Source organism: Vigna radiata, chromosome 4 (assembly GCF_000741045.1).
Source record: "Vigna radiata var. radiata cultivar VC1973A chromosome 4, Vradiata_ver6, whole genome shotgun sequence".
Classification (NCBI taxonomy): domain Eukaryota; kingdom Viridiplantae; phylum Streptophyta; class Magnoliopsida; order Fabales; family Fabaceae; genus Vigna; species Vigna radiata.
This window is the reverse complement of record NC_028354.1, coordinates 9,812,139-9,824,643: the sequence shown is the minus strand read 5'-3', so window position 1 is coordinate 9,824,643 and position 12,505 is coordinate 9,812,139. Positions and strand designations below refer to the sequence as shown.

Genomic DNA, 12,505 nt, shown 5'->3' with positions numbered 1-12,505 from the left:
TATGTGAAAAACAACAAGATATGTTCTCAATCTTTCTAATTGAAATAACTATTCTTGAGAATCATAGAAACACTGAAGCTTAATGGCTTACATAAAAAAGTAATGTTATAAGTGAAAATATTTTATAAAGAACACCGTCTAATGAAAAACACACTAAAATATACATTTAAAGCAACTTTTCTTAAAAGTATAACATTTGATATTGTCTATTTTCAAAGTGTCATACATTGTCCAACGTTCCTTAAAAGTATATTAATATACTTGAACGATGCATTAATTACTGACAAGATGTATGACAATATGTTTTAAACAAATAGTACAAATTAACGTCTATAAACGATCAAAACATTTCATGCATGTATTGTAAAGTGCTATTTTTCTTGTATATCTTATTCTTATTATCTGTGTAGAACAGGAGTACACAAAGGATTAATCATAACATCTGCACACATTGGATAAAGACGTCGAGAGAAGCAAAGAACATTCTGGAATGAATCTCTTGAAGACTTTTACTCTAACAAAGTCTTACAAGTCACTCTTTAATGAAAACTATGATAAAACATTGTACCTCTACGAAAAAGACTAATGAATGACCTCCAACCTAAAGCCTATCCACTCTTTTGAAATCAACTCAGCATTTAACGATCATCTCTTAGGAGAGTTTATATAAAGAAGAACAAATAAAGAGAAGAAAGTTGCTACAATTGAAAAAGATGTAAAAGGTTGTTTGAAGTAGAAATATAGAAGAGGTGAAAATAGAGAAAGAGGAGAAAAGAGAGAGAGAGAAAGAGAGAGAGTATGCTCAAGAAAGATCATCATTCATTAACTCTGTCTCATCTTAAAGCCTATATCATTTTACACTCTTCAACACCAAAAATAGGATAAAATCTTGAAAGAGAGAATGAAAGCATACTCAAACAAGAGAGAGAATGAGAAGAATAATAAGCAAGAATGAAGAAAAGAGTCATCACTACAAAATCTATCTTGTTGCTTCATCTCAAGCATGCAACGTCTAAAGCTTTCAGAAAGAGAAGAGAAAAGAAGAAAAGAGAAGAAAATAATAAAGAGGAAAATAAAGCTTTGTTGAAAATCCACTCTAAAGTCCATCTCTGTGCTTGTAACATCTAAAGAATAGAAAAGAGAAGACAAAAGAGTGAACAAAAACAAAGTAGTAAGTCTATATCATTGAATATCCTCCATCAAAAGAGAGAGAGAGAGCAATTACAAGAATTTAGGAATGTTTCCTCCAAGAAAGAAAACTTTTAACTCTTCAAAGTTTCTAAAGAAAAAAGCCTCACAAAGAACTAGAATAAAATTATTATCATATACGATCTAAGAGAACAAGAAGAAAAAAATATAAACAAATTTATTCTTATTCAATCAAAGTTATAGTTACATATGTCAAGAAAGCTTTATTTATAGAACTCGATCCTTTCCTACTTCACGATACCAAAAAAAATGTAAAAATTATAATACAAAACCAAAACAAAATCAATACATCTACATGACGGCATGTGGGACTTCAATTTAACCTCTTTCAAGTGGTGTAAGACTCCATGCTTCCAAGCTCTTCTACATATGGTCAGAATTTGCTACGAGTTTCTACATCTTAATTGTCTAATTGGAAATCTAAATCTAAAACATAATGTATCTCTTAAAAAATCTATAAAAATATAAGGAAAATAATTTCGTTGTATTTTTTTTTCCATGACAAGTCTCATTATTAAAATATACGGTGCATAAACCAACTACTAATTCTATGATTAAAAAAAAACCAAAATAATTTCGTTAACAGGGGGAGTGAACTTAGTATACCAGAGGATGCGTAAAGAAATAGCTTCATGGCCCATTGAATGTCGCGGGCTTCAATCATCCCGGAGAGCGAGTCGGTTGGTATACGTATGCGCTGACGTAACATTTCTTCTCTGTTTCTCTTTCTTCTTACCTTATATCTATCCAAACAGGGCACCAAAATTATAAATGTGACATACAGATCAAAGACCAGAAAAAGTGAGACATCAAGATGGCTCTTGCCAAAGCTAAGGAGATCGTGTCGTCTAATCCCGTCGTCGTTTTCAGGTTTCTCTTGTTTTCCCTTCCATTTCTGTTATGTGAATTTCAACGATGCTGGATCGATATTTTCTTTAACTGTATTTTCTTATTGCGTTTGCAGCAAAACCTATTGCTCTTTCTGCGTCAGAGTGAAGCAACTCTTCGCTAACCTTGGTGTCACTTACAAGCTCCTCGAGTTGGACGTTGAACGTGAGTGCCTTTTCGTTGCTTTTCCTTTTCGCTAAATCGCTTTACTTTCTTTTTGTCGTAAAAAAAATGTTAATATTCGTACGCTTAGCACACTACCGATGTTATTCTTTTTTAAAGAATCTCTGTTCAATAAGGACACGAGACTCAGCCGGTTTTCGATTTTGAACACGAAGTTTGTCGCTATCTGTATTTTTTTTTTCTTTTTCTTATGTTTTCGTTATCGTCATTGCTTGGGAGAAATTTTGCGAGATCCAAATTGGCTTTCACGTATTTTTTTATTTTCTGTTGTAAAATAGTTGTCGAGGAATGCGGAAAAACGTTTGACATCTGTCAATTCCTTTCACAGTTACAGAATAATGATTGAGCCTTTCTCGATGCAAGCTAGAAGTGCTTTTGAGAATTTTTCTACTGGAAAAAGCTCTGAAGGAATACGAAAGCTTACTTCTGAAAGTCTATTTTCAGTAGAAAAAAAATAAAAATCTCCAGAGCCCTTCTACGCTGTATCCCAACAGGCCTTTTGTTCGTTTTACAAGATGTCATGTTTTCTTAACCACAGGGGCTCTATAACATTTTCCTTCTAATATAATTGTTTTTGGCTTCAAATTTAGTGTATATGAAAAAGAGTGGAATAGAGAATTTGATTTAAGTACCCAGCTTATACTTACGCTATTCCTAGGTTGTTATGAACTGGGGTTGAAACTGTACTTTTAAAGCGTCACTATTTGAAATGATTAATAATATTAAGCGGTTTAGGTAGGTATTTTGTTATTGTTAAGGGTTAATTTTAGCATTGTTTGATCCTCTCAATAACAAGGTTTTGGTTGTTTTACGGTTCCGAGTTATTTTTCTTATAATAAATGTCATTGTTTTTGCTGTAGTCGTGTGGAAGCTAATGGCTTTTCACAAAAATGTATGGAGTTCTATATTTGAATTTCCTTTTATTTGTGGTTTTATACCCTGGTCTCTCCAACAGCTTCACTGCCACCTATAAGATAGAAATGGGTTCTGGGTGCATCTTGTGTCTTTCTCGTTACTTGCTGAGAGAAGAGGATTCATGTATGTGATTTTGTGTGTTAATCAAAGTGGTTGGACATGTTGCAGCTGATGGAGCGGATATCCAAGCAGCATTACTTGAGTGGACTGGTCAGCGAACCGTGCCTAATGTTTTCATTGGTGGAAAACACATTGGTGGCTGTGACGGTAAGATTTAGATACTTTTATAGATCTTCTCAAGTTTCTTAATCTTTAGGTTTCATTTCATACTGTAAAATAAACATTTTGTGCTTCTGGGCAGACACAACTGCACTGCACAATCAGGGGAAGCTGGTGCCTCTGCTGACTTCAGCTGGAGCTATTACCAAATCAACTTCTTAAAGGAGCTCGATTCCTTGTCTAGGTAGTTAATTAGCATAATAAAAATCCACCCACATGTATGGGTTGGATATTATTGTAGTCTTTGAAGTTATTGTGTTCATTCCTGTGTGATTCTCCTTAAACTACCCTTTCCGAATCTTCGTTGCTATGTGAAAAAAGGAACTTAAGTTGCACCATATAAATAAATCTACTTATGCAAGGTGCAAGGCTTGGTCTGTCGTAATAAATCTGTCGAGTGTTTGTGACTATTATGCATGCGGTTATATGGAAAGGTAAATTAAATCAGTTCATAATTTACAACGATAGGCACAAATTCACTGCAAAAGAATGGTATGATAAGTTTTTCATTTCTGTCCTGTCCTTATCATCCTTGTCATCCTTGTGTGCCTTTATATACATATATTATACTATATATATATATATATATATATATATATATATATATATATACATACCAAAATTGTAAGATTTCAAAATATATTCTTATAATATAAAACAGTTATCACATAATTATTAAAACTACTAGAACAATCGACAATAAAACTAAAACTAGAACAATCGATAAGACGAGAAATATAAAATTATTTATAATAATTTAACATAACTATAAAATCAAAATTTATATAAAAGATAACTAAGTAAAATGACACATATAAAATGGTTTAAAGTCGACTTTTTTATGATACATAAAATTGTAAGTGTATATATATGTTTTGAATGGAAAGTTGTGGAAATGAATTACACGAAAGAACTTTTGGTAACGGTTTCAATTAATGTAAATACGAATATAAGAAACTCAATTTTAGGATTCATTTTAATACTTCAATAATCATTTATTCTCAAATAAAGATAGGTGAAATATGTTGTGAAAGTAACAAGAGATCCTAATCTAAAGAATTTATCTTATTTTAAGATGAGTAATAACTAGCTTAAGATAGTCCAACAATTTTACCACAATAAAAACTAGAACGGTCAAAAGGTGTAACTCGATTCGACCTGGTTCGATCCATCACGGGTTGGTCACTTAGTGAGTCAACCCAACCCGGCTCATTTATTAGTGAGTCAGAAAAACTTGAACCCGGTCCGATCACCATAGGTTGGTGGGTAAACGAATTGACTCACTAACTCATTTAATAATATTTTATTTAAAATAAAAAAATAAAAACTTTCTGTAATTTAAATTTAATCAATTTTCACTTCAAAAAAATTATGTTAAAGACAATTGAAACAATAATAAAAAGTACAATATAATCTAAATGTCATTAAAAAACAAACACAAAAAAGATATAAATAAGTTTCTTATATTCATAATTTTTTGTTCTTGTTGTAACCCTTGACCCTTGTTCTTGTTGTCTCCAAATTTACTGATAGATTTTCCTAATATCAAAACAATTCTGACAATCAATAAAAAAATATTAGTCAAGAAAAAGAGAACTAGTACTCAACAACATCAACGAAAAATTAATAGTTTAATATGTAACATAATTTCTCAAATTCAAATATATCAAAAAGAGCTTGTTCAAATAATGTATACTCAAATTGTTTAAATAAAATGAACAAAATCTGATACAAGCATGTCAGAACATGAAAAAATCATTCCATGTCTTCAAATCCCCCAGAACAGAAAACAAATTCGCAAACTCCTATTTTTGTCATCTAGAGTTTTTGAAAAAAAAAAGAGAAAGAGAAGTGAGAAAACAAAAATGTGGAGAAAAGAGAAGAAAAAAGGAAGAGTGTTTTACCTGCTCCTTGAAGAATTTCACTGAAGTGACAGTGAGAGCACCGTCAAATGAGAGCAAATGTCGTGAGAGTGATTTGTGAGAGTAGAGGTTACTTTTTTGGTATACACAGTGAGTGAAGAAAGTGTTTTACTTTTTAGGATTTCATAAATAAAATAACAAATTAAAATAATAAAATTAGGTAGGTGGGTTGGTGGGCCAACCCGGCTCACCACGGGTTCCGCATGAGCCGGATCTAAATGAGCCGGGTTGAAATCTAACCCCATATAAGTGGGTTGCATTTTTCAAACCCAACCCGGCTCGAACCCGTGACGGGCCGGGTTGGCTCGCTGGTTGTGACCCATTTTGACGGCTCTAATAAAAACTAATCTTGTATGGCATGTTTTGTATCTTCTTACTATTTTATTTGTGTATTATTTATATGTGCTTATGATATAATTTTGATCTTGATCATCTCATAAGTGTAACCAAAGAATGACGAAATACAATGAACCAACCCTGTAAACAATATCAACAACAACAAAAGATTCAAAACAATGCATAAGAAAATACAAAACAACGTATCATAACAAAACTTACTTTAAACTATTTTGCATACAACAAAAGATTCAAAATAATGCATTAGAAAATACAAGATCAAAACCAAGTACCTAAAATCTAGTTAAGGGGCAGTCAACCCCTAAAAAGGACCGCTCAGGCACTCAAGCGAGTTCTTTTCGTAAAATAGGCACCCAAAGAGCATTTAGGGGCCATTCAACCCAAAGTTCGTGCAAAAAGGACATTCATGAGGTTTCCAGGGAGTGCTTAGTGTCACAACAAAACCAAATACACATCTAATATGACCTTTACTATCCTTTATACAAGTTTAACTTATTCCTAAGACATTCTAGACAATGAGAAACATTTGAACACACATATCTAAATCTAATTAGTTAGTTGCCTTAAATCCAACTTGACTACTTTAAACTTGCTTAAATTTAATTCTTCCACTTCTAACATAAGTCTTAGCAAACTATAATTCTAGACAAGTCTTTGACCATTATAGATGACACATGCCCTGCCTTTCTACTCAGAGTGTGTGTCACTACATTCATCTTACCCATACGATATAACAAATCAAACTCACAATCCTTTAAAATATTCATCTATTTCATATTCAGTTCCTTCTTATTAAACACACACACACACACACACACACATATATATATATATATATATATATATATATATATATAAGTATTATATTGAAATAATCATATTTATTTAGAAAAATTGTTTAAGTGTTCGATTTTCATCCCATGGTATAAATTTTTTTTAGGTTTATATAATGTAATATTACTATTAAAGTTTGTTTTAATATATTCAATAATGAACTTGTATGATATAAGGTATGTGTATTCATGAAAATATTATAGTCAAAATTTAAATTAGAAATTAAAAGTAATTAAATTTCTTAACAATAATAGAAAATGGTATCAAGATATTATCATAAATTAAATGTATGGACAATTTTGGGAATTAAAATGTTTTCTATAAAAAAACATTTGAAACTACATTTGATTTGAAATGTAATTACCATAATATATTTCGTACTTCGTAAAACATACTACGGTGTTAATTTGACGATTTTTAGAATTTAAAAAACATAGATAAGAGAAAATATTTGTTTTTATATTTGTTTATTTCAATTAAGTTATATTTAGTTCTTTTTTATATTTTTAAAGGATTTTATTATCTTTAGAAAAATATAATAATTTTTATCAGTTTAGGTTTACAACGAGTATAATTATTTTTAGTATAAAATAGTCTAATTAACTTTATTTTTAAAGAACTAAGAATAATTATTGATTTTTATTATGAGTTTTTTTTCTCTAATGTACTCATAGGATTTTATAGTATGCTCGTGATACATTGTATAAGACCGTTTACAATAGTTTGTAGTTGTTGTATATATGACAGTAATGATATATTAATAACATGAGTTAGCTAGTTCGGATGAATAGGAAGGTCAATTAGGACGGATATTCTATTTCAATGGAAGATCCCGCTATTGCTAATCCAATAGAGGAATGTTAATCCTCAATCTTTTTCCAAAGTGAGTGTGAATCATTAATCTATGTTTAATTAAATAACTAAGTGTTTAAAATCATTTTTTATTATCCAAAAACAACAAAATGCTTTCTAAAAGCAACTATAAATTGAAAAGCTTTCTTGAAAATGATTTAAATCAATATAAAATATATTTGGGAAACTTGTTACAAAAGTTTTCTTTTTCAAGGAGCTAGACGATGCAAGAGAATGACAACGTAAGAGTATATGTAGAAAATGATTCTTGTTTATTCTCCATGCAATCTTCTATATATAGGTAACATAAAAAAAGATTTGTTAGTTAGAGACATTGACTATATATCTCTAAACATTCTCAAAATGTCCTTATATCTCTAAACATTCTTCTTAATTAACGCAAAACATTTGAATAAAGCATTTTTCCTTTTTGTATCTAGACAGATAAAGAGAAACACCACAAAAAACAAAAAAGTACTATTAGTACATTTGGATTTAAAATGTTAGACGTTCATTATATTGCTTAGCATAGTCTCTATACTATAACGTTTATGTTAGTCTATTTATCAAATCATTGTGTTTAGAGTAATTTTATGCTATATTATTCTCTTTAGCGTTTAGGATAAACATTACGTTCAAGATATTGTTTAATCATATATAACATTTAGCTCGTTATCCTAGACGATCGATTATATAGACACTATTTCGTTACACGCTTTTGTTAAACTTCAAAATAAAGGGTTCCTAGATGATCTTGTCTTAACAATCTCTTTCTTTTTTATGTTTAACAAATGCTTATGCTAACACAAAATAAGCATCAAAGAAATAATTGATTAGAGCAACTTTATCTCGTCATTCGTTTATTTAGTCTTGTATATATTTATAATATCAAGGTTTAATCATTCTAGTGGTTCCTATTTTTGGATGGAAGTCACAAATTGATCCCTTAATTTCTTTTTTTATTTCAATTGGATTTCTATTTTTGAAAATCTCTTGCAATTAGGTCATTTTCTTTAGCACAATGTTAACACGTTAAAGAGAGTGTCATGTGTCAGTTTATCGTTTTTCTTATTTTTTAAAATGTTTTTATTTTATTTTATTTATATATTTTTATAAATAAATAAAAATTTGTCATGTATCAAACTGATATTGTGGCATGTGGCAATGATGATATTGTGACATGTGACACGATAGTGGTATGTGTCATTATCATGTCACGTGTCATAAAAAGTTAGAGAAAATTTTATGGAAACCCTAATTAAAGGTTGTTTTTGTTGCTTCCTCTTCTTTCATGCTCTCTCACACTCTTTCACATTTTATTTCAATTTACTTTCACCATACATATTTTTAAACTCTTATAGGTATATTTAAATAACATAATTAATATTTATATTCAATATAAAATATAAATAAACTTAATTTTACTAAAAATATTTAATAAAAATATTTGTATAAAATTCATATCCAAATTAAGTTTGTTTTAATTTGAAGAGAGACAAAATTGAAAAATTAAAAAAAAAATTCAATTGAGACAATAAAAATATCAAGATCCAATTAAGACTAGTGCAATAACACGTTACATGATAGTGATAAGTGGCACTATCACGTCACACAATCATTGTCATGTGGCACAATGTCAGTTTGACAAGTAAATTTTTTTATTAATAAAATAAAAGTATTATTATTTAAAAAAAAACATGAACCAACATGTGACACCTTTTTAACTGTGTTAGTATTGTATTAACGAAAAGAACCTTATTGTATCAAATTTTCAAAAATAAAGACCAAGTTGAGATAAAAAAAATTGAGGGACTGATTTGCGACTTCGACCCAAAAACAAGGACCATTGGAATGATTAAAGCTAATATCAAAGCATTTATCTAATCGTTTATATCAGAGTACATGATAAATATTCAATTTTTATCGGAGCGAATTCTATATACCAATCGTTTATGCAAATGATATATTAGAGCATATGATATGTATTCAATAAGAGAATGTATGAATGATAGATGACTTCCCATAAATCATGTATTAGAGTGAGTGAAATACCAAAGCAATGAAATAAATATATAAGTATCAAAGCATACAAAAAAATTCAATATATTAGAATATATAAAAAATAACTATATATGACAACATATCAAATGATTATTACAACAAATCATTTAAGTATTACAGCAAACAAGAATAACCAACATAAGAAAATATATGATATTCATAAAAAGAATATACATGATTTGCATGATTTTTTATAAGCATATATATGCACATCATTCGCATGATTCACATGCTGATAGGGGGAGTCATATCTACCCTATATACCTATGCTTTTTATGATGAACAAGAAAATGGTTTTATGATTTCTTACACAACAAATGACATAACAATTGCTTTATCCTTATTGTGTTTGTGTTTGATATGCTTGAGATATGTATTCATTGGCGACTAATGAATCATTCTTTAAAACAAATTAAACATTTCATTTCTAAGAGAAATCATCGATAAAGCATTGTATACAATATGTTAGATTTCTTTAGAACACTTGTGTGTGTGTGAAATGTTTTTTATTTTTTTACCATTTGAATAAGCCAAAAGACTGTTAAAATTAAACATACTAATATGAATTTCATTGAAAGAAAATAATCGAATTATCAACAAATAATTGAATTGCATAAAATCTTAGAACTCATTATGAAATCACAAGAAAATCATCTTACAAAGGCTTAATTCTCCATGCGAAAACAATAAAAAAATAAAAAAATATAAAAGCGGTGATAAATGGTATAGAACATGGTATGATGAGAGTTAGAGTGATGAATGTGTTGTTTGTTTGTGACATTCTTTATTTCCAGTTTTCTCTCGATAATGAATCTATTTCAAAAGTGCAATCTTGAGCAACTAATTTATTCGAAAGTAACAATTCTTATCACGAAAGGTTCAATAGTGGTCCAATGGAACTTTACATAATCAAATGATCTATAGTGTACATATAAGACATTTAGTGGTCCACACATGGGTGTCAGAATGATGCAGCGGAATGGTTAGTGTGTACAACAAACCAAGAGGGGGTGAATTGGTTTCTTGTCGCAAATAATACCTTTAATAATTTTATCGTAAAATATAAATTTCTTAACAATAATTTAAACAGATTAGAGAGGAAGGAAGAGAGAAAATTGCACATGTGATTTTTATACTGATTCAGATCATACAAATCCTACATCCAGTTGTTAATCTCAAATGAGAATTAACGCTTCACTATCCACACCAAGTTAAAGCCACAAGTACAAGGTTACACAAACCCTAGAACACACTTATCACAACACACAACATATAAGAATTTTGAATACAAAGTATTTCGTATGTTAGAACGAGAGTCTCAATTCAATTTATAGAGATCTCACTCAAGATAACTCCAAAATCTATTGTCAACTATTTCACATGTGATAATCAATTATCCACTTATTGTAATTGATTATACATTTAATAAATGCATAACGGTAAAAAACTTACTTAAAAACTTTCACAATTGCTCAGAATAATTGATTATGGAAAGTCATAATTGATTACTGATAATCTATTATTATAAGTTGATAATCGATGATTATAAGTTGATAATCGACTATCTTGAGTATAAAATGAGGTTTTCTGGTTCAATACGAGTTTTAGTGCAATCTAAGGCAAAAAATACATAGAATCAAAGATAAACTGAATCCTCTACCTAAATCTTCTAAATTGAAAAAGCTTAAACACAAAACAAGTTTTCATGAAAATCTTATTACAAGAGTATTTAAGACTTGACTTTGAGACATCATCAAAACTTCTTCTCTTTAGCTTTATGCTAACAATGGGATAGTCCAATAGTACACACATCATATGGTCTAGTGGCACACTCATCAAATAAGGAAACATTACACGACCTAGTGGTTCACACATAAGACAATCTAATCTACTGAACATGTCATGAATCAACTTAACTTTTTAATATATAAAACACTTTATTTCCTTATTCGCATGCACTGAAATAATTACCAATAATTACCAAATCAACTGCTAGCATAGTCCATAAATCCATTAGACCATCAATCATTGTATCAACTATAAACAATGTATGAACTTATTTATACATCAATTGTACAAAAGTCATACTAAAAGTTCAAAAAAATCTTATACATTAAAACATACAAGTCATGTATCATCAAAAGTAAGCTCATAGATGATCCATCGTATCATCTTGTGAAGTTCAACAACCTAAATCGTCTAACTAAGGTTATCATTCTAGATCATTTAGGGTCAATCAAGACTTCAAAACTTATTTTAATCAATAATTTTAGTTGAAACATAGTTAACTCCAATTGGACAAATTTTAATTAAAATGACATTTAAACTCAATTACAAGAAAGTTAAGATTAAAAGTTGTAAATATGATTGAAAATGTACTCATAAATTCTCAACTAAACTGAGTAAGAAAGAATTCATATCAACATAAAACTGTATATTTGTGTTGAAGAGTTGGATAAAAGAGACCTCAACACATTTGAAATACTATAGAAGTGTTTGGCAATAAAAGTTTTTTCTTGGCCCCCAAGATTATCTATCTAGAATTACTTAAAATGTTGTAGAGGGATGTTATGATAATCAAGAAAGAGATATCTGATGTTGGATGTTGGGTTAAGAAATCAATGTGAACCAAGATTCAACCATTGATGCCATCCAGTGCTCAATACAGAAAAACCACAACTAACGACGGATGGGCTAACAACAAGTACAAGGGAATTGGGACAATTGAGAAAGTTCTGTATGATAGAAACTACATTGATGATATGCTAGGATCGAAGAAGATTGAGTACAAGACAGTTTGCTCCAAGGCTGAGACTTCACAAGAAATTTGTAATAAGCCTTAAAGATTCCTATCACTCAAACGAGACGATGCTTTAGATGGTTGCTTCAGCGTCATCTATCTCCAGCTTCAATGTCAACCCTCCAAACTTACTTGAACTTCCTTTATATTTTAGTAAAGAAATTTTATACAAAAAGCTTATGATTAAATTTGGAACCCTTACGTT

General features: G+C 29.6%; 1 protein-coding gene across 1 annotated transcript; it reads left to right on the top strand.

The window, feature by feature from the left end:
* The first annotated feature begins 1,927 nt into the window (after nt 1-1,927).
* LOC106758605 (glutaredoxin) lies at nt 1,928-3,921 on the top strand. The gene is made up of 4 exons (XM_014641534.2): nt 1,928-2,079; nt 2,174-2,262; nt 3,364-3,462; nt 3,557-3,921. The coding sequence occupies exons 1-4, from the start codon at nt 2,024-2,026 to the stop codon at nt 3,634-3,636; spliced, it is 324 nt and encodes a 107-aa protein (XP_014497020.1). The 5' UTR covers nt 1,928-2,023; the 3' UTR covers nt 3,637-3,921.
* Nucleotides 3,922-12,505: the final 8,584 nt, after the last annotated feature.